General features: G+C 48.3%; 3 protein-coding genes and 1 long non-coding RNA gene across 7 annotated transcripts in view; 1 reads left to right on the top strand and 3 right to left on the bottom strand.

The window, feature by feature from the left end:
* mrnip (MRN complex interacting protein) overlaps positions 1 to 719 on the top strand; it is a 10,785-nt gene extending 10,066 nt beyond the window's left edge. Inside the window, exons 8-9 of the mRNA XM_030062081.1 lie at positions 31 to 392; positions 499 to 719. Coding sequence (XP_029917941.1) covers positions 31 to 381 — 351 coding nt within the window. The 3' untranslated portion in view covers positions 382 to 392; positions 499 to 719. The remainder of the gene's footprint in view (positions 1 to 30; positions 393 to 498) is intronic.
* Position 720: 1 nt separating this feature from the next.
* Positions 721 to 8,257, bottom strand: sqstm1 (sequestosome 1). Its single transcript, XM_030062078.1, has 9 exons — positions 8,215 to 8,257; positions 7,856 to 8,122; positions 7,189 to 7,284; positions 6,726 to 7,015; positions 4,028 to 4,199; positions 3,858 to 3,926; positions 3,378 to 3,598; positions 1,245 to 1,542; positions 721 to 1,104 (listed from the first exon to the last, which is right to left on the bottom strand). Exons 2-9 carry the CDS (start codon positions 8,022 to 8,024, stop codon positions 956 to 958), a joined length of 1,464 nt encoding a protein of 487 aa, XP_029917938.1. The 5' UTR covers positions 8,025 to 8,122; positions 8,215 to 8,257; the 3' UTR covers positions 721 to 955.
* Positions 8,258 to 9,724: 1,467 nt separating this feature from the next.
* The window catches only part of rnf4 (ring finger protein 4), a 13,141-nt gene continuing 2,865 nt past the window's right edge, over positions 9,725 to 20,000 (bottom strand). For both annotated transcript variants that reach the window (XM_030062086.1, XM_030062085.1), the window contains exons 3-8: positions 18,308 to 18,467; positions 14,599 to 14,681; positions 14,458 to 14,470; positions 13,420 to 13,543; positions 11,871 to 11,922; positions 9,725 to 10,139 (exon numbers count right to left, since the gene is read on the bottom strand). In XM_030062086.1, coding sequence (XP_029917946.1) covers positions 9,990 to 10,139; positions 11,871 to 11,922; positions 13,420 to 13,543; positions 14,458 to 14,470; positions 14,599 to 14,681; positions 18,308 to 18,467 — 582 coding nt within the window. In that variant the 3' untranslated portion in view covers positions 9,725 to 9,989. The remainder of the gene's footprint in view (positions 10,140 to 11,870; positions 11,923 to 13,419; positions 13,544 to 14,457; positions 14,471 to 14,598; positions 14,682 to 18,307; positions 18,468 to 20,000) is intronic.
* LOC115366574 (uncharacterized) lies at positions 11,936 to 13,413 on the bottom strand. Of its 3 annotated transcripts, none has more exons than XR_003928841.1 (3): positions 13,002 to 13,413; positions 12,269 to 12,818; positions 11,936 to 12,173 (listed from the first exon to the last, which is right to left on the bottom strand). It is a non-coding gene; the product is annotated as an uncharacterized LOC115366574 (long non-coding RNA). The 3 variants fall into 3 exon arrangements; XR_003928842.1 differs by having other exon boundaries at positions 11,936 to 12,122; XR_003928843.1 differs by having other exon boundaries at positions 11,936 to 12,630; positions 12,687 to 12,818.

Raw genomic sequence — 20,000 nt, 5'->3', positions numbered from 1 at the left:
TCGAGACTCAGACTGACTTCCTCCCGGCAGACGGACCGCCACCGCCGCCGCCGTCCGCCAGAGAGACCGCACGCCGCCGCCGCCGCCACCAGCACTCCCCGCCCCCCCCACCTGCCAGGTGGCGGTTTGGTTGCTCCGCCCCCGACCCCCCACTGGGCACAGCAGGAGGGGGAAGAGCTGTGTGAGAGGGGGAGGGGTTGCGGGCGGAGCCTCACAGTGGGCGGGGCCAGCGCTCTGGCTGTCAGTGGGTCTGACCAGTCAACAGTCACAGCGCCACGCAAAGCCTCTGTTATGCAGGCTCCGCCCACTCAGTGGCCACGCCCCCTCCTGCCTGTCAGCTCTCTGTTCGACAGTGGCGAGGACTTCAGCCTCGACCTTTGACCCTCAGCCTGGTAACGCACAAACAGCCTCAACTGGTTCATTTAATTAAATTATTTGGATTATAAATAAAGTTTTCTGGACTTTTGAGGTTTTTGATGTTTTTTTACTCATTTCCAGGTCACTTTCCCTGATGTGCAGATGTTCCAGCTGTTTCCTGCAGATGTTCCAGCTGTTCCCTGCTGAGTTGCTCCTCCCTCTCTTCCTCTGAACGCTGACTGCAGATCAGTTTGCCTGAATTTTTTCCTGCTGTTGTTAAATTTCAGTTCAAGGCTCAAAAGGGACTTTTAGTTTTTTAAAGAAACATTAAAGGCAGAGATGAAATAAAAACAACAAACTGAGTATATTTGATGATTTTATTTGTGTTATTAATGTTTTTGTTATTGTTTGTCAGCAGACCTCCACCTTGTTAGACAGAAATATGAACGTATTAAACTGAAAGATCAAACATGTAGAAACAGGCTCCAGATCAGTTTCAGAACAGAGACAGTATATGGAACAGCGCAGTTTGGTTACATGTTACTGCACAGGGAAGCGAGCGCTCGTGCCGATTGGCCGGTCACACGGCGCGGCGGCGTCACGGCGTCTTGGCGTACTGGATGGCGTCCAGAGCCGCTCCGATGTCGCCGCCTTTGGCCTGCAGGAGGCGCGTCAGCCAGCCGCCCTCGTCCGAGAAGCCCATCGACAGCATCTGGGCCAGAGACTCCACCAGCCGCGGGTCGGCCTCTGCGGGTCAAAGGTCACGCTCAGCATCATTCATAACAAACATCATCACCCAGAACCTGCTGACACCCAGAACCCAGAACCTGCTGAGAGGAACCTGGAGAGGAACCCTGCAGAACCACAATGTCAACATCTGTGTTTACCTTGAGGCAGGTGAGGATAGAGAGCCGCCTCCCGCAGGCCCTGCGGCCCCTGCTGGCCCCCCGCCGGCCCCTGCTGGCCCCCCGCCGGCCCCTGCTGGCCCCCCGCCGGCCCCTGCTGGCCCCCCGCCGGCCCCTGCTGGCCCCCCGCCGGCCCCTGCTGGCCCCCCGGCCCCTGCTGGCCCCCCGCCGGCCCCTGCTGGTCCTCCAGCTGCAGGGACTGCAGCTCGCCGGTGGACGGGTCGACCTCTCGGGGGCTCAGGTGCGTCCACTCCTCGTCACTGCCGGGGTCCCTGCAGGCCTGAGAGCCACAGGAAGTTACTACCACTGTGTGTGTGTGTGTGTGTGTGTGTCCCCATCTTATTTCTTTTCCTCACACGAGGCCACATTTACAAGGTGTGTGTGCATGTGTGTGCGTGTGTGTGTTAAGGCTGAGCAATTTCATTGATTCTGTGATATAAATCGATATTTTGTTTCCTCAAAGTATCAATTTTTCAGCTGTGAGTATCGATGCATTGATCCCCACTCAGATCCCCCGTGTCCGTCTGGCGCTCTGCTCGCCGCCTGTTTCCCACGTTCGTGCTGCAGGAGAGCGATCAGGTCAGCCAGCTGCTAGTGTCCATGTGGAGCATCTCTAGCAAGTTCCCCGTCTAGATCCTCTCTTTACTCAGACGGTGACGTCTTCCTCTCCCTGTTTACAGTCAGAGCTCAGAGATTCAGGAGAGAGGCGCTACCACCAGAGAATCTTTAGTACAGGGAGAGGTGCCACTCCCGTCTGACTTCCGGGTCTCGGAAACACGTCTCTGTCCATGTGGGGGCGCTGGCGGGCGAGTGCAGAATGAATGGGAGTCTATGGGGCTACACCCCTAAAAATCCACTTTTCTCTGGAAATAATTTTTTGTCCAGTAATTTGAATACTGTTTTCAAAAGTTGGGGCTAAAAAAATACACTCAGCTGAATATTGGATTTTTTAAGTTCACCTATCTGTTCTAAAAAGCCGCTCAAAAAGTGTGATGACGTCACACATTGAGAGGTGCTGCTTTACGGTGATTTCCAGAGCCCGTCTCCACAGAGCAGACGGAGACACTCAGAGAGCGTCTGTGCTATTAGACATTCTCTGTACACACAAATATCAACTCTGATGGAAAAGTCCTCCTTAAGAGTGGGGTTTCCCGTTTCTCTTGGTCTTCAGGTGCCATCAGGTGGGATCCCTCGTCGTAAACAGCCGCAAGTCCCTCACTGACCAATCAGCATTCATTAGCAAATGCTAGCGTGTTCTGGCCAACAACAGCCCAAACTGTAGGAAACTGAAAGGATAGAAGTTCTTGCTAATTTCACTTTTAACCTCTAATCCATATTGAACTTTCAGAAACTACAACAGGATTTGCGATTTTTCAACCATAAACAGGTGGAAGAGACAAATTTAGCCGTTTAGCTCCATAGAGCCCCATTCATTCTGCACTCGCCCGCCATCACCCCCAGTGGAATTACAGTGGAACTGCAACCAAGTTTGATACAATGGGGGTTAATGGAGAGTGGCGAGGCTCGGGCTCTGGCTACAGCAGCACTGACATAGATTGTGTAACAAAGCGAAGAGGTGCCACTCTGCTCTGTTTTCACTGGCTAACAGCAGCACACTGGCTTAGCTTGTCTATTCAGAGAAGAGGTATCACTTCGGATTATTTTTCAATCTGTGTTATCACAGGCATACTACTGCTCATTGAATTGTTAGGTCCGTTTGATAAGTAATTTACATTTTTAAAATAATAATAATAATTTAACATATTGTTGTTATTAATTATTGGAGTCAAGCCAAACTAATTTTCTCATCACATCTTTGATTCATTTTGTCCAGCATTTGCAAACTGTAGACTCTGTCCAGTCAGAGCCATGTGTTGTGTGACTGACTGATGCTTTCAGTTTTCAAATTAATTCAATCCAAGTTAAAGGAAAACTCACAGGACGTCACCAAAATCACTGTCCCTTTGAAATCCTTCAGAAAATCATGTAAGTCTGCTGAATCGTATCGTTGGCTGAATATCGTGACATATATCCTATCGTGAGATTAGTGTATCACTACAGCCCTACTGTGTGTGTGTGTGTGTGTGTGTGTGTGTGTGTGTGTCAGTTACAAACCTTTGCCCCCCCATTGGCACTGCCCACGCTGCTCAGCCCATCAGTCTCCATGTCGCCCTCTGACCCCCCGGAGACCTCTGACCCCCCGGCGACCTCCGGCCCCCCGGCGACCTCTGACCCCCCGGCGACCTCCGGCCCCCTGGCGACCTCTGACCCCTTGTTGCCAGGCGTCACCTTGGTCCTCTGGCCCTCGTGCTCCACGTCGATGTCCACGTCAATCCCTGACAGGAAGTGACACGTTCAGTGGGTGTGGCCTCAGAGGGGCGGAGCTCAGACTGAAACTGTCCCTGCCCTCCAACCCTAACCCTAACCACACTATTTAGTAGGAAAAAAAGAATTAGCATGCATACTGCATACTACACTGCATACTACACTACATACTACACAACATACTACACTGCATACTTTGTCAGGGCAGCTGCAGTACAGACTAAAAGTAAAAAGTAGAAGTCTGAGATTTGGAACACAGTGTGTGTTTACCTAATGGACTCAACATGGCCGCCACGCCCTCGCCAATGTTCTTCAAGAACGCCACGTTGGCCTGGCAACCTGCAGGAACAGGTCAAAGGTCAAAATTTCAACAGTCAGCTGCAGGCATCACACACACACACACACACACACAGCTGCAGTGGGCGGTTCCCAGGTCTCACCAGAGGGGGCGCTGCTGTCGGCAGCAGTCTGGCCGGGCTGGGAGCCCGAGGCTCTGGGACCGTCCTGCTCCTGGTTCTGCTCCTGGTTCTGCTCCTGGTTTTGGTTCTGGTTCTGGTTCTGGTTCCACATGCAGTGCCTCATTTTCTTCATCCACTTCCCGCGGGGCAGCCACTGCCGACAGATCTCAGGTCAGTTCTCACCGCAGCAGCAAATCATCTTTTATTTCTCATAAATATCAAATCTGTTATTCATTAATGGACGAGATCACATTTTATCCAAATGTCCATTTGAACTGGACCAAAGCAGCGAGAAGAGGCGGAGCCGCAGCGAGAAGAGGCGGAGCCGCAGCGAGAAGAGGCGGAGCCGCAGCGTTGGACCTGCCGAACGCTGGGAAAGGTGCTCAGTTTTAAATTGGGATTGGTTGTCTTCCGCCTCAGATGGTTTTAAATCCATCTGTGATTCCTTTAACTTGACTCCACTTATAGATAGCCCTACTAGACCAAATCCTAAATGCCCAAATAAATCATCCCTTCTCGACCTATTTTTAACTAATGCGCCGCACAAATTTTCTGAAATCGGTGTTTTTGCAAATGACCTGAGTGACCACTGTGTCAATGCCACAGTCAGGCATGGTAAGCTCCCGAAAACAAGACCACGGATTGTACAGAAACGAGTTCTTAAACACTTTTGTGAACAAGCCTTTCATCATGATTTATGGCATTTTGATTGGTCCAGAATATCCTTAATTAATGATGTGGAATCAGCCTGGAAATTATTTTATGATTCCTTCCTTAATATCATAAATAAACATGCACCACTCCGCAAATTCAGAGTGAAAGGCCGTGACAATCCCTGGTTTTCTCCTCAGCTGTCTAGTCTGTTGAGAGAAAGAAATGTAGCCTGGTCTAAGGCCAGGAGCTCCAAGTTGGAAGCTGACTGGTTGACCTTTAGACAGCTCAGAAATCGGTTTACCTCCTGTGTTCAAAAGGCCAAATCTGAGTACTACCTCTCTAAAACTACCTGTAACCTAAAGGACCCCAGGAAATTTTGGAAGGTTATTAAGTCATCTTACATGCATGACATCACTAATGATTTACCAGTCAGCGTAGAAACAGAATCTGGCACCATGACTGATAAATCAGACATTCTTAATTCTTTTAACAAGCATTTTATCTCATCAGGGTCCTTGTTTGAGACGCTACAGCCCTCAAAGCCTGATAATCAGGGCCCTCTTTTGTCACCTACTCTGATTTCTGAAATGGAATCCTTCAATCTATCTCCTTTTGAAGTGGTTGAAGTTCGCAGGGCTCTAAAGAACCTCAACCCCGACAAATCGGCAGGCCCTGATAAGTTGGAGCCTCATTTTTTAAAGGCAGCTGCTGATTTTATTGCAGAACCTTTAACCCATATTTTTAATCTCACTATTGAATTTAACGAGATCCCCCTGGTTTGGAAATCTGCACATGTCCTCCCCCTGTTGAAAGGCGGTGATCCCTCATCTCTTAACAACTACAGGCCAATATCAAAGTTGTGTGTTTTAGCCAAAGTCCTTGAAAAATTAGTAAGTGAGCAGCTTAAGGATTTTTTAGACACTCACGGTCTGCTCTCCAGACACCAGTCAGGCTTTAGAAAGAATCACAGCACTATTACTGTCGCTCTTAAGGTTGTCAATGATGTCACTGAGGCTCTGGATTGCAGGAAATACTGTGCAGCTCTGTTTATTGACTTATCCAAAGCCTTCGACACAGTCGACCATGCCATTTTATCAAAATGTCTGTACAAGTTCGGTTTATCTGGGCAGGCTGTTAAATGGTTCTCAAATTACCTGACTGATAGATCTCAGTGTGTCCAGTCAGCTGGTTTTTCGTCCTCTTTCCTCCCCGTACTTAAGGGTGTACCCCAAGGCTCTGTGTTGGGACCTCTATTGTTCTCCATTTATGTAAATGATCTTTGTAATAACCTGTCAAATGCCACTTACCATTTTTATGCTGATGACACGGTCATTTACTGCTCATCCCCCTGTGTTGTGCAAACTATGGAGTTCTTGCAATCTGCCTTTGATATTGTTCAGTCTCATCTTGTCCAGTCCAAGCTTGTGTTAAATGCTGACAAATCAAAGTTTATGCTTTTCTCAAATGGGAAAAGACTCCCAGCAGATCTCCCCAAACTACTGACTACTGAAGGGACCGAAATTGAAAGGGTCGCCTCCTTCAAAGTTGCCCTTCAGCTGGTTGTTCCCAGGGTGCGAACCGAATGAGGTAAAAGAGCTTTTAGTTCTGCTGGTCCATCGGCCTGGAATGAGCTACAAAAGGACCTCAAACTGCCAGGACGAGTCACGCTAGGAGAATTTAAAAATATTTTAAAAGACTATGAAACCAGTTCTCTTGGACAATGCAACTGTGTCTGAAATTTTTGCCTATAATTTGAACTTTGTTGTGAATGCTATGTTTTCTGCCTGTTGGATGTTTTTTAATGTCGTAACTCTGTCTTTGCTGCCTTGCTTGGCCAGATCGCTCTTCAAGAAGAGGTTTTAAATCTCAATGATGCTTATCTGGTTAAATAAAGGATTTGATTGATTGATTGATTCCCAGAATGCAGTGTGTTGTGGAAGGGGGCGGAGCTTTCAAGACCTATCAAACCAAATGCCAAAGCAGTTGCCATGGAGACGGGCGCCTCCCATGATGCCGTGCGACTGACCTGCATGGCGCTGAGCGGGTGCCAGATGGGCAGCAGGGCGTGTTCGCGGTGCAGCCCCCGCGCCTGGCAGGGCGGGCACAGGTCGTAGTCGGGACACACGGTGCACTTGAAGCGCGTCCCGACCACGGCGCCCTCGCAGCCGTCGCACGTCACGTTGGGGTGGACCAGGGGAGGGGGGTGGGGGGGCGGCGGGCCCTGCGGCGCTCCGGGGGGGGGAGGGGGGAAGGCGAAGGGGGGGACGCCGCCCGGGAAGGCGTGGAGGGGAAACTCCCGCCGGTGCTCCTTCTTCTCTGAAATCAGAATGACATCATCACACGGCGCCTTCAGGAAGGAAAACAGTTTACCCACAATCCTTTGCCACAAATGATTTGTACAGATAAACAGAAAATAAATCGACAGACTGAAAGGCCCTGAGGCATCATGGGAAAAAACTGTGTGTGTGTGTGTGTGTGTGTGTGTGTACCTCGGATGTACAGGCGGAAGGTGGCGTCCTTCATGGCGGCGAGGCCGAGCTCCAGCTCGCCGTCGGAGCTGAAGGCGATCAGGTCTCCGTCCTCGTCTGCAGATCAAACCCATCAAACCTTTATTGATAATCTGTATTGATCACATGTCGCCTGTGCACTTCCTGTTGATCGTTACAGGCTCCTCCCACAGCCACCATCACTAACGCCATAGCGACCACTCTGATCACCATGGGAACAGACCACACCCACATTCTGCCCCAGGAGAACCCGCTCTGCAGAACGTTCCAGCTCGTTCCGTTTGACCCGTTCTCATGACATCATCAGACAGAGACGGAGCTGCTTGTGGTCATGACATCATCACACAGAGACAGAGCAGCTTGTGGTCATGACATCATCAGACAGAGACAGAGCAGCTCTCACATTCTGATCTGCTCAAGGAAACTTTATTTAACACAGAGGACAGACAGACAGACAGAGAGAGAGAGAGACAGACAGACAGAGAGAGAGAGTGGGTGTGTGTGTGTGTGTGTGTGTGTGTGTCTGTGTGTGTGTTCGGGTTTTTGTTTGTCAAGGTTTTTTTAAGTTGGAGACTCAGATCAAACTCAGAAATGAAACGTAAGGCAGAATGCGGAAGTGGGCGGGGCTGCGTCAGGTGACGTCACTCACCTCGGTAGTAGAGGCTGAAGGCTCCGGGCTTCAGGCCGCAGAAAACCTCGGACACCCTCCCGCACAGCGCCGCCACGCTGCGGGACACTTCCGGCTCCACCGCGAAGCGCCGGATCTCCTTCACCGCCTCCTCCTTCCCCAGCAGGTAAGCCTTCACCGTCACCGCCATGCCGCGCGCCTGTCTGTCTGTCTGTCTGCCTGTCAGCCTGTCTGCTGCTCACCTGTCTGTCTGTCTGCTGCTCACCTGTCTGTCTGTCTGCTGCTCACCTGTCTGTCTGTCTGCTGCTCACCTGTCTGTCTGTCTGCTGCTCACCTGTCTGTCTGTCTGCTGCTCACCTGTCTGTGTGTCTGCTGCTCACCTGTCTGTGTGTGTCTCCGTGTCTGCTGCCTGTCTGTGTGTCTGCTGCGGGTGACGCACTTTATTTAAATACTCAACTTTCCACTTCCGTAAGCAGCGTCACAACGTCACAGCTCTTCGGCCAATCACCAGCCCCCTGGAGCTCGAGAGGGGGAAGTCCGACTCGAGCTCTGTCAACAAGTGGGCGGAGCTCCAGCGGCTGGACCAATGGCGAGGCGCTCCGCAGACGGGACTTTCCCCTCCGGGTCACGTGACTCCTCCTGAAGTTTGCACGAACACAAACTTTGTGACGTTCAAAGGTTTGATAAAGTTTATAAAGTTTTGAAGGAACGTTTTTTATTTCTGCTGTGAATCTGTTTCTTACTAATAAAGTTTATTTGAGTCGCACTCACTGGTTTTTATGGCTGTGTTGTTGTTGTTTGTTGTTGTTTTGCTCTGATGTTATTGTGTTTGGGCAGCTGACCCCCCCCCGCATGGATCAATAACAGATCTACACATCTATAGATCTATAGATCTATAGATGTGTAGATCTGTATGTCAGACAGGTGGGCTCTCCTGCCTGCGAGGCTTCATGAGGCTGACAGCGTTCACTCTTCTGTCTGAATAAAGTTTCATGTGTTTGAACTTTGTCACGTCAGTTTGTGGAAGTTTCTGGACCCGGAGCTCCTCCAGCCAATCAGCTGCAGCCTGACAGTCAGCTGGCAGTGACTCATCATCACATGAGGCTGAGGCATTTCTGCTGAATCATGCTGCACAAGCACCCTGACACCACCACAGCTCAACCAGCCGAGTGGGTGTGTGTGTGTGTGTGAGTCAGTGTGTGTGTGTGAGTGAGTCAGTGTGTGTGTGTGTGTGTGTGTGTCCTGGATGATCACATGAAAACACACCATCACACAACAGAACCAAACAGGCCTTCTGAAGTAAACATCCTGTCAATCAAAACCAAAAAACATCCAAACATCAGAGCACAGAACATGAAGGTGATGATGTCATCCAGGTGATGATGTCATTGACTTTGTTTCTGTTTCAGACCTGAAGCTTCTTCCTCCCATCTGCTGGGCGGCCACCATCATCATCGTCGTTGCCTCCTCTGCGGTTCACATTGAGGGGAGCAGCAGCGCCACCATGTGGCCACACGAGTTATTACACCGACGTTCAGCTGTGAAGGATCAGCTGATGGCGTTCGGCTTGGCCCTCAGAGAAGTCTGCTTTTTACAAACTGAACATGAAATAGAGACGTGCCGTTTCCTGAGTTTCCCTGAACGCAGCTTCAAACCAAACATGAAAACATATTTTTTATTACAAAGAAAAATAAGAAAACAAAATAACATCAGTAGTTGACCTGCACCATATATCTTCATCTTCCTCACCCTCACCTTCCTCACTCGGTCTCCAGCGTTGGCCCAGTTTAACTCCAGTATGTCTGCGGTGTCGGCTGCCTGCAGGTGAGTTCAGGTGAGTTCAGGTGTGTGGGAGAGCAGCAGCGGAGGAAGCGACAGCCACACTCTTCATAGATTCCAATAAATTTTATTCACTTTAACAGCATCATCATTTACAGCCAAGAGAGCAACAACTTAAAATCGTACAAAACAGTCCAGTGGTCCTCAGGCCGAGCGGCGGCTGGCGGGACGGCCCGGCAAAACACAAACTCGCCTCATTTTCAAAAAGGAAAAAAAAGTGAACGCACAGCTGCGATTGGCCGCCGGAGACCGCGCCGCTCGCCGCGGACGGGACGTCCCGCCTCGGATATCAAATTAAAGGAAAGTCCCGCGCGGGTCAGATGTAGATGGGGTGGTACTGCCGGGGCGTCAGCTTCTTCCTGCAGGTGGGACAGCTGTGCGACTGCGACAGGGCGTCCCGCAGACACTGGCTGCAGAACACATGGCCGCACCTGGTGGACACCACCAGCCGGCCCGAGTCCACGATCTGAGAACCGCACAGGAACGTGTTGGAACACAGGAACACGTCAGAAGACCACAGGAACATGTGAACACATTAACATGTTGGAACATGTGAACACATTAACATGTAGGAACGTGTTGGAACACATTAACATGTTGGAACGTGTTGGAACACATTAACATGTGGGAACGTGTTGGAACACATTAACATGTTGGAACGTGTTGGAACACATTAACATGTGGGAACGTGCTGGAACACATTAACATGCTGGAACGTGTTGGAACACATTAACATGTTGGAACGTGTTGGAACACATTAACATGTGGGAACGTGCTGGAACACATTAACATGCTGGAACGTGTTGGAACACATTAACATGTTGGAACATGTGAACACATTAACATGTTGGAACGTGTTGGAACACATTAACATGTTGGAACGTGTTGGAACACATTAACATGTTGGAACATGTGAACACATTAACATGTTGGAACATGTGAACACATTAACATGTTGGAACATGTTGGAACACATTAACATGTTGGAACATGTGAACACATTAACATGTAGGAACGTGTTGGAACACATTAACATGTTGGAACATGTTGGAACACATTAACATGTTGGAACGTGTTGGAACACATTAACATGTTCGAACATGTGAACACATTAACATGTTGGAACATGCTGGAACACATTAACATGTTGGAACGTGTTGGAACACATTAACATGTGGGAACGTGCTGGAACACATTAACATGCTGGAACGTCTTGGAACACATTAACATGTTGGAATATGTGAACACATTAACATGTTGGAACGTGTTGGAACACATTAACATGTTGGAACATGTGAACACGTTAACATGTTGGAACGTGTTGGAACACATTAACATGTTGGAACGTGTTGGAACACATTAACATGTTGGAACATGTGAACACATTAACATGTTGGAACATGCTGGAACACATTAACATGTTGGAACATGTGAACACATTAACATGTTGGAACACATTAACATGTTGGAACGTGTTGGAACACATTAACATGTTGGAACATGCTGGAACACATTAACATGTTGGAACATGTGAACACATTAACATGTTGGAACGTGTTGGAACACATTAACATGTTGGAACGTGTTGGAACACATTAACATGTTGGAACGTGTTGGAACATGCTGAAACACATTAACATGTTGGAACACATTAACATGTTGGAACGTGTTGGAACACATTAACATGTTGGAACATGCTGGAAAACATTAACATGTTGGAACACATTAACATGTTGGAACATGCTGGAAAACATTAACATGTTGGAACACATTAACATGTTGGAACATGCTGGAACACATTAACATGTTGGAACATGTGAACACATTAACATGTTGGAACATGTTGGAACACATTAACATGTTGGAACACATTAACATGTTGGAACGTGTTGGAACACATTAACATGTTGGAACGTGTTGGAACACATTAACATGTTGGAACGTGTTGGAACACATTAACATGTTGGAACGTGTTGGAACACATTAACATGTTGGAACATGCTGGAACACATTAACATGTTGGAACATGTGAACACATTAACATGTTGGAACGTGTTGGAACACATTAACATGTTGGAACGTGTTGGAACACATTAACATGTTGGAACATGCTGGAACACATTAACATGTTGGAACATGCTGGAACACATTAACATGTTGGAACATGAACACGTGATGATGTCAGCAGGTGCCTCACCTCAGAGTAACAGTCCATACAGACCGGACAGCTGATCGTCCCTGGGGCCACTCTGCAAGCACACACACACACACACTGACTCTACAGAGTTCTACTGGCAGAACATTGTCTCTACTGAGTTCTACTGGCAGAACACTGACTCTACTGAGTTCTACTGTCAGAAGTCTGACTCTACTGAGTTCTACGGTCAGAACATTGACTCTACTGAGTTCTACTGTCAGAATACTGAGTTCTACTGGCAGAACATTGACTCTACTGGGTTCTACTGGCAGAATACTGAGTTATACTGTCAGAACACTGACTCTACTGAGTTCTCCTGTCACAATACTGAGTTCTACGGTCAGAACATTGACTCTACTGAGTTCTACTGTCAAAATACTGAGTTGTACTGGCAGAACACTGAGTTCTTCTGGCAGAACACCGACTCTACTGAGTTCTACTGTCAGAGCATTGACTCTACTGAGTTCTACTGTCAGAACACTGACTCTACTGTCAGAACACTGACTCTACAGAGTTCTACTGGCAGAACATTGTCTCTGCTGAGTTCTACTGGCAAAACACTGACTCTACTGAGTTCTACTGTCAGAACTCTGACTCTACTGAGTTCTACTGTCAGAATACTGAGTTCTACTGGCAGAACATTGACTCTACTGAGTTCTACTGTCAGAGCATTGACTCTACTGAGTTCTACTGTCAGAACACTGACTCTACTGTCAGAACACTGACTCTACAGAGTTCTACTGGCAGAACATTGTCTCTGCTGAGTTCTACTGGCAAAACACTGACTCTACTGAGTTCTACGGTCAGAACATTGACTCTACTGAGTTCTACTGTCAGAATACTGAGTTCTACTGGCAGAACATTGACTCTACTGGGTTCTACTGTCAGAATACCGAGTTCTACTGTCAGAACACTGACTCTACTGAGTTCTACTGGCAGAATACTGAGCTCTACTGGCAGAACATTGACTCTACTGGGTTCTACTGTCAGAATACTGAGTTCTACTGTCAGAACACTGGCTCTACTGAGTTCGACTGTCAGAACGCTGACTCTACTGAATTCTACTGTCAGAATACTGAGCTCTACTGTCAGAACACTGTCTCTACTGGGTTTTACTGGCAGAACATTGACTCTACTGAATTCTACTGTCAGAATATTGAGTTCTACTGTCAGAACACTGACTCTACTGAGTTCTACTGGCAGAACACTGAGTTCTACCGGCAGAACATTGACTCTACTGAGTTCTACTGTCAGAACATTGACTCTACTGAGTTCTGTTGTCAGAACACTGTCTCTACTGTCAGAACACTGACTCCACTGAGTTCTACTGTCAGAATACTGAGTTCTACTGTCAGAACGCTGACTCTACTGAATTCTACTGTCAGAATACTGAGTTCTACTGTCAGAACACTGACTCTACTGGGTTCTACTGTGAGATGTTAACTTCCTGGCTCCCAGATTAACTTCCTGTCAGCGTGCTGTGAACAGGAAGTGCTGTGAACAGGAAGTGCTGTGAACAGGAAGTGCTGTGGAACAGGAGGTGCTGCACCTGGCTGAGCTGCTGGCGTGCAGCGAGGACAGCACGGCGGCGTTGAGGACGGTGCGGGAGTCTTCCTCTTCGTCTTCATCACTGCAGACGATGTAGCTCTCGCCACCGCTCTGCCTCTGAGGACCTGACACACACACACACACACACACACACACACACAGTCTGACTTGGGACAGTCTCTGGAAAATAAAAGCCTTCCTGTCTGTCCTCATAACTTCCCCTCAGCTGTGAGGCAGGTGCAGGTCACCTGGAGGTCAGAGGGAAGTGACAGGACAGAAGCAGGGGGGTGGGGTTTAAACAGAGCACACCTGTCCTTGTAGGCAGGTGAGAAGTTTTGTTGTTCTTTAGTTGCCCCTCCCACAAATTGACCCTGCATCAGGAGCTGCTGCAGTGCATTGTGGGTAGCATTGACCTGTGGAGTGAGGCCGCTGACTCGCTCCTTCAGGTTCTCACACAAACCCAACAACACTGATAACCACAGCTTTTCTTTTAGAAAGGCCTGTAAGGTAAATTGTTTGTACCTGACAAGTTTCGGCTACCTTGCGTCTGCAGCCTTCATCAGAGGTGTCACGTGATGTTGGTGTGACGTCTTCTGTGATGTGTTATATGGGTTTTGTCATATAAGCAACAGGTTCCATCAGTGGATAAAGGAGGCGGTTGAAATCAGGAAGCGGGCCCCAAAGACTGTCAACCGGGATGAAGGAGCAACTCTCCCACACCTGGGACACAGACCTGCAGGGCCACGCCCGCCCCTTCAACAGACCACCAGACAGCAGAGGGCGCCCCGCCCCTGGATACCGCCATCCCATCACTTCAGGTGGGATGGCAAAACCCATATAAGACATCACAGAAGACGTCACACCAACATCACGTGACACCTCTGATGAAGGCTGCAGAGGCAAGCCGAAACTTGTCAGGTACAAACAATTTACCTTACAGGCCTCACCCAGACAGGAAGTGATGAAACACAGCGACATAATGCTCATCATACACTTTCAAAATAAAAGTACTGTAGCTGATGATTCTGAGGAGTCTCACCTTCATCGACGACCTGGAGAAACACGGGAAGAAGAACACACACAAGGAGACATGTTTAGTTTCTGTTCTCATCCAAGGAGGTACGTGTGTGTGTGTGTGTGTGTGTGTGTGTGTGTGTGTGTGTGTGTGTGTGTTCCTTACCACCACTGAGTCGTTGTTGGTCAGATCAACAACAGCAGCCGGCTCTGATCCCTCACAGGTCAGGTCCACTACATCCTCCTCACCTGCACACAAACACACACACACACACACACACACACACACACACACATTTATGTACCCATAGCTTTTAATCAAAATAGAGCTTTAAGAGAGCCGAGTCCTCGTCCACGCCAGAACCTTCGGACTCGTCCTCGGTGGAAACGTCCGGCGAGGACACCGAGGGGCTTCTGGAAACTTTTTTTCTTGCCGCGAGTTTCCCAAGGGCTCCGATGTTCGTCGACTTCAACGTATTTACGTTGAGTTTGGCAGCTTCTTCCATATTTGTTGTGCTGACTACGCAAGTGTCACATGACTCATCAGCATACTGGGAAGATTATTTTTTTTGGCATTTCTGCTTTATTTGACAGTCACAGTGACTGAGAGAGAGACAGGAAAGGCAGGGGAGAGAGAGACAGGAAAGGCAGGGGAGAGAGAGACAGGAAAGGCAGAGGTCGGATTGGACCCGCGGTCGTTGCGATCGGGGCTGAGTCCTGGTGCTGAGTCCTGGTGCTCGCTCTTTACTGCGGAGCCACCGGGAGGAAGGAGAGCTGCTCGTTCCCAGGGAGCGCCGCCTGCGTCTTCCACACCAGATATTTTATGAGTATTTGCAGATTTTATTAAGAAGAAATCACACTGAAAACAGTTTATAACCAGATTGGGTGGAAAAGGGCAAAAATATCGCATGAACAACAGACTGACTTAACAACTGGCTGACTGACTGAATGTACAATCAGGCCTTATAAAATCCGTTTTATTTTTTCCAAAACTCCGTTTTCTCCGTTTAAATATTTGGGAATTCTGTTTTTTACCTTTTACTCTTATTTTACTAGCAAAAAAGAGTGTGTTTTTAATGTTAATGACTAAAATGTTAAGACGCAAATTCAGTGAATTTAAGTCTTTTTAAGGCCTTAAAATTTGATTTTCTAATTCAAGACTTTTTTAGACTTCTTAAGACTCCGCGGACGCCCTGTACAATAAAAAAGTGCTATCGGCCACAGAGGACTTGTGTTTTGCTGCAACCATGTTTCTGTCCTTCCAGGAAACTCGTCCCGTCACCAGATGTTCTCCTCACGTTGGACAGACATGAGCAGAACATCCGAGTCCATGTAAACGCAGCGAGGACAGACCAAACAGACGACAAAAAGCTGATGTCAGCCCCTCGGCCCCACGCCTTCTGACCACGTGGTTTCACGCTGGAAAATATGACTTCATTATTAACACTGGAACTGAAACAAAAAAGGAATAAAAGCGAAACCAAACGGTTGTCACGTCAAAAATGGCTGCTCACCCTGCTGTCCGCTCAGATTTATCCACATGAATCTGTCAGTTTGACTGGATGAAACAAAACTCATGCAGGACAGGTGTGACCTGCTGCTGTCCACATCATCATCCTCACCTTTCAGGCTGAGTGGAAAACATCATGTGGATCAGAGCGCCTCATGTCCGTTTGGCTGAAAGACACACGTCGGTGTTCTGGTTCATGTTGTGATGATGACGGTTACAAACCTGAAGAACCAACGCAAAACTCACAAAACACTTTGAAATGTAAATGTGGCTGCCGCTAGGAACTCTGGGACAGCGTCATCGCCTGTCCTGTGGTAAAGGAGCTCCAGTTTGGCTCCAGTTTGGCTCCAGTTTGGCTCCAGTTTGGCTCCAGTGAGGCTCCAGTGAGGCTCCAGTGAGGCTCCAGTGAGGCTCCAGTGAGGCTCCAGTTTGGCTCCAGTGAGGCTCCAGTGAGGCTCCAGTTTGGCTCCAGTTTGGCTCCAGTGAGGCTCCAGTGAGGCTCCAGTGAGGCTCCAGTTTGGCTCCAGTTTGGTTCCAGTGAGGCTCCAGTGAGGCTCCAGTTTGGCTCCAGTGAGGCTCCAGTGAGGCTCCAGTTTGGCTCCAGTTTGGCTCCAGTGAGGCTCCAGTTTGGCTCCAGTTTGGCTCCAGTTTGGCTCCAGTGAGGCTCCAGTTTGGCTCCAGTTTGGCTCCAGTGAGGCTCCAGTGAGGCTCCAGTTTGGCTCCAGTTTGGCTCCAGTTTGGCTCCAGTTTGGCTCCAGTCACCCCTTTTCCACCAGAAAAAAACCTGGTGCTAGTTCGGAGCTGGTGCTAGAGCCGGTGCTTAACTGGTGCCAACGAAGAACCGGTTTGTTTTTCCACCGGTCAAGAGCCAAGTGGAGCCAAGTCAGAGCCACGTCATGACGTCTTCAGAAAACGTGATGACGGGTGCGCGAGACGCTCGCTCAGAATCACAATAACCATCATGAATGAATGAATGAATGAATGATACTTTATTAATCCTTTGCAGGAAATTACATTGTCAAGGCAGCTTCATCACTTCAACACACATAAAACTGCACACTCATACAATCCAGCGGCTGCAGCGTCTCTGTCTCTGTCCGCCCGTCCTGTCCTGAAGCCGCTGAAACTGATCAGTGAGTCGGGGATGATGTTGGTGAGCCGCGTCTCAGTCAAGCATATCGCTGCTTTCCCCATACAGTTTGTGGCCCCGGGTGGAGCAGGATCTGGATTTATTAGCGATGCAAATACTGCTTGTGTCTTTACAAGCCTACATTTCAATACAGAGGCGAAAAACACAATTATTGCCGGCTACCTGTCGGATTCGTGATCGGAACGAATGACCGCTATGTTTAGTTATAAAACGGGTGCTTCTCATCCTTAAATGTAATTTGCTGAGCCGCGTTCCATGCCGCTGTAAAATCAGTATAACCCGCGGCTTCTCGGGGATTATTGTTTATGTTTATAGCGTTCGCAGTTCCTGTTTTGTTTTGTAACCCCGCCCACCAATGACGCGGTGGGCCGCGTCATTGGTTCTTTCTCTGGCTCCTGTTTAGCCCCTGCTCGGAGTCGGTGCTTGCCTAGCACCAGTTTGGAACCAGTTTGGCACCAGTTTGGCCCCAGCTCGGGCGGTGGAAAGCCAAAAAACTGGTGCTAAGTCAGGCACCGGCTCCGAACCAGCCCTGGTGGAAAAGGGGTAAGTGAGGCTCCAGTTTGGCTCCAGTGAGGCTCCAGTTTGGCTCCAGTTTGGCTCCAGTTTGGCTCCAGTTTGGCTCCAGTGAGGCTCCAGTTTGGCTCCAGTTTGGCTCCAGTTTGGCTCCAGTTTGGCTCCAGTTTGGCTCCAGTTTGGCTCCAGTTTGGCTCCAGTGAGGCTCCAGTGAGGCTCCAGTGAGGCTCCAGTGAGGCTCCAGTTTGGCTCCAGTGAGGCTCCAGTGCGTTCAGGAGACAGGAAGCAGTGAAGCTTCTTTCTTCACATGTAAAGAAACTGCAGCTCACTTCACTCCAGAAGCTTCCAGAGAGAATAAACATCTGAATATTTCATATCTCATATTCTTAGGTTAGTCTTTATTGTATATTTGTAGTCTTTCTTGTCTTTATTGTATATACTTCTGCATCTATTCTATTCTATTTAACTTTATTTTATGTTTCTATTGATGCTGCTGTAACATAAGAATTTCCCAGTTTGGGATAAATAAAGCAAATCTATCTATCTATCTATCTATCTGTCTATCTATCTGTCTACACTACTGTGCCTCATTACTGCAGAATTCATCGAATCACACACACACACACACACACACACACACACACACACTCCAGTAGAACTACAACAGAGCAGAGCTGCAATGCCAGCAGCTTGAGGACTCACTGCCTGCGGTGCCGTCCAGCACGTCGATGGTCTCTGTGGGCGGAGCCGGGTGGGCCGTCCTGTTGGCGGCGACCGTCCTGCTGGCGGCGGCCGTCCTGCTGCTCTTAGCGTTAGCTCTGGAAAGCAGCGGAGTTCCTGTTGTCCTCCTCTTCCTTTGAGCCTTTGAGCACACACACACACACACACACACACACACACACACACACACACACACACACACACACACACACACACACACAAAACAAAACACACACTCTGTAGCACGCTGACATCATATCTCATCGCCATGAAAACACCATCACACAGAGCGCTGCAAAGCCACGCCCCCTCAGTGCTGAGTGTATATGTGTAGATACATTCGTGTGAAAAAGTGTTTGCCCCCTCCCTGATTTCTTATTTTTTTGCATGTTTGTCACACTTAAATGTTTCAGATCGTCAAACAAATTTAAATATTAGACAAAGATAACACAAGTAAACACAAAATGCAGTTTTTAAATGAAGGTTTTTATTAAGGAGGAAAAAAAATCCACACCTACCTGGCCCTGTGTGAAAAAGTGTTTGCCCCCCTGTTAAAACATAACTTCACTGTGGTTTATCACAGCTGAGTCCAGTTTCTCTAGCCACACCCGGCCCTGATTAGTGCCATACCTGTTCTCAATCAAGAAATCACTTAAACAGGACTTCTCTGACAAAGTGAAGTAGACCAAAAGATCCTCAAAAGCTAGACATCATGCTGAGATCCAAAGAAATTCAGGAACAAATGGGAAAGAAAGTTATTGAGATCTATCAGTCTGGAAAAGGTTACAAAGCCATTTCTAAAGCTTTGGGACTCCAGTGAACCACAGTGAGAGCCATTATCCACAAATGGCGAAAACATGGGACAGTGGTGAACCTTCCCAAGAGTGGCCAGCTGACCAAAAATACTCCAAGAGTGCAGCTACGACTCATCCAAGAGGTCACAAAAGACCCCAGAACAACATCTAAAGAGCTGCAGGCCTCATTTGCCTCAGTGAAGGTCAGTGTCCATGATTCAACAATAAGAATGAGACTGGGCAAAAATGGCATCCCTGGGTTCCAAGGTGAAAACCACTGCTGAGCAAAAAGAACACAAAGGCTCGTCTCACATTTGCCAAAAAACATCTTGATGATCCCCAAGACTTTTGGGAGAATATTCTGAGGACTGACGAGACAAAGGTTGAACTTTTTGGAAGGTGTGCATCCTGTTACATCTGCCATAAAACTAACACAGCATTTCATGAAAATAACACCATGCCAACAGTCAAACATGGTGGTGGTAGTGTGATGGTCTGGGGCTGCTTTGCTGCTTCAGGACCTGGATAACTTGCCATAATTGATGGAACCATGAATTCTGCTCTCTACCAGAAAATCCTGAAGGACAATGTCCAGCCATCAGTTCATGACCTCAAACTCAAGCACACTTGGGTTCTGCAGCAGGACAATGATCCAAAACACACCAGCAAGTCCACCTCTGAACGGCTGAAGAAAAACAAAATGAAGACTTTGGAGTGGCCTAGTCCAAGTCCTGACCTGAATCCTATTGAGATGCTGTGGCATGACCTTCAAAAGGCAGTTCATGCTTGAAAACCCTACAATGTAGCTGAATTACAACAACTCTGCAAAGATGAGTGGGCCAAACTTCCTGCACAGCGCTGTAAGAGACTCATCACAAATT

This window comes from Myripristis murdjan, chromosome 10 (genome assembly GCF_902150065.1).
Source record: "Myripristis murdjan chromosome 10, fMyrMur1.1, whole genome shotgun sequence".
Lineage (NCBI taxonomy): Eukaryota > Metazoa > Chordata > Actinopteri > Holocentriformes > Holocentridae > Myripristis > Myripristis murdjan.
The sequence above is the reverse complement of the archived record's forward strand: the minus strand, read 5'-3'. Positions and strand labels throughout refer to the sequence as shown.

What these genes read in the sequence shown, in the direction of transcription:
- sqstm1 (XM_030062078.1), bottom strand. Translation starts at nt 8,024, where the DNA reads ATGGCGGTGACGGTGAAGGCTTACCTGCTGGGGAAGGAGGAGGCGGTG. An exon ending in CTTCAGCCTCTACTACCGAG is followed by an intron (nt 7,285 to 7,855) that starts GTGAGTGACGTC and finishes TTTGATCTGCAG; the next exon opens with ACGAGGACGGAGACCTGATC. An exon ending in ACCCGCTCAGCGCCATGCAG is followed by an intron (nt 4,200 to 6,725) that starts GTCAGTCGCACG and finishes ATCTGTCGGCAG; the next exon opens with TGGCTGCCCCGCGGGAAGTG.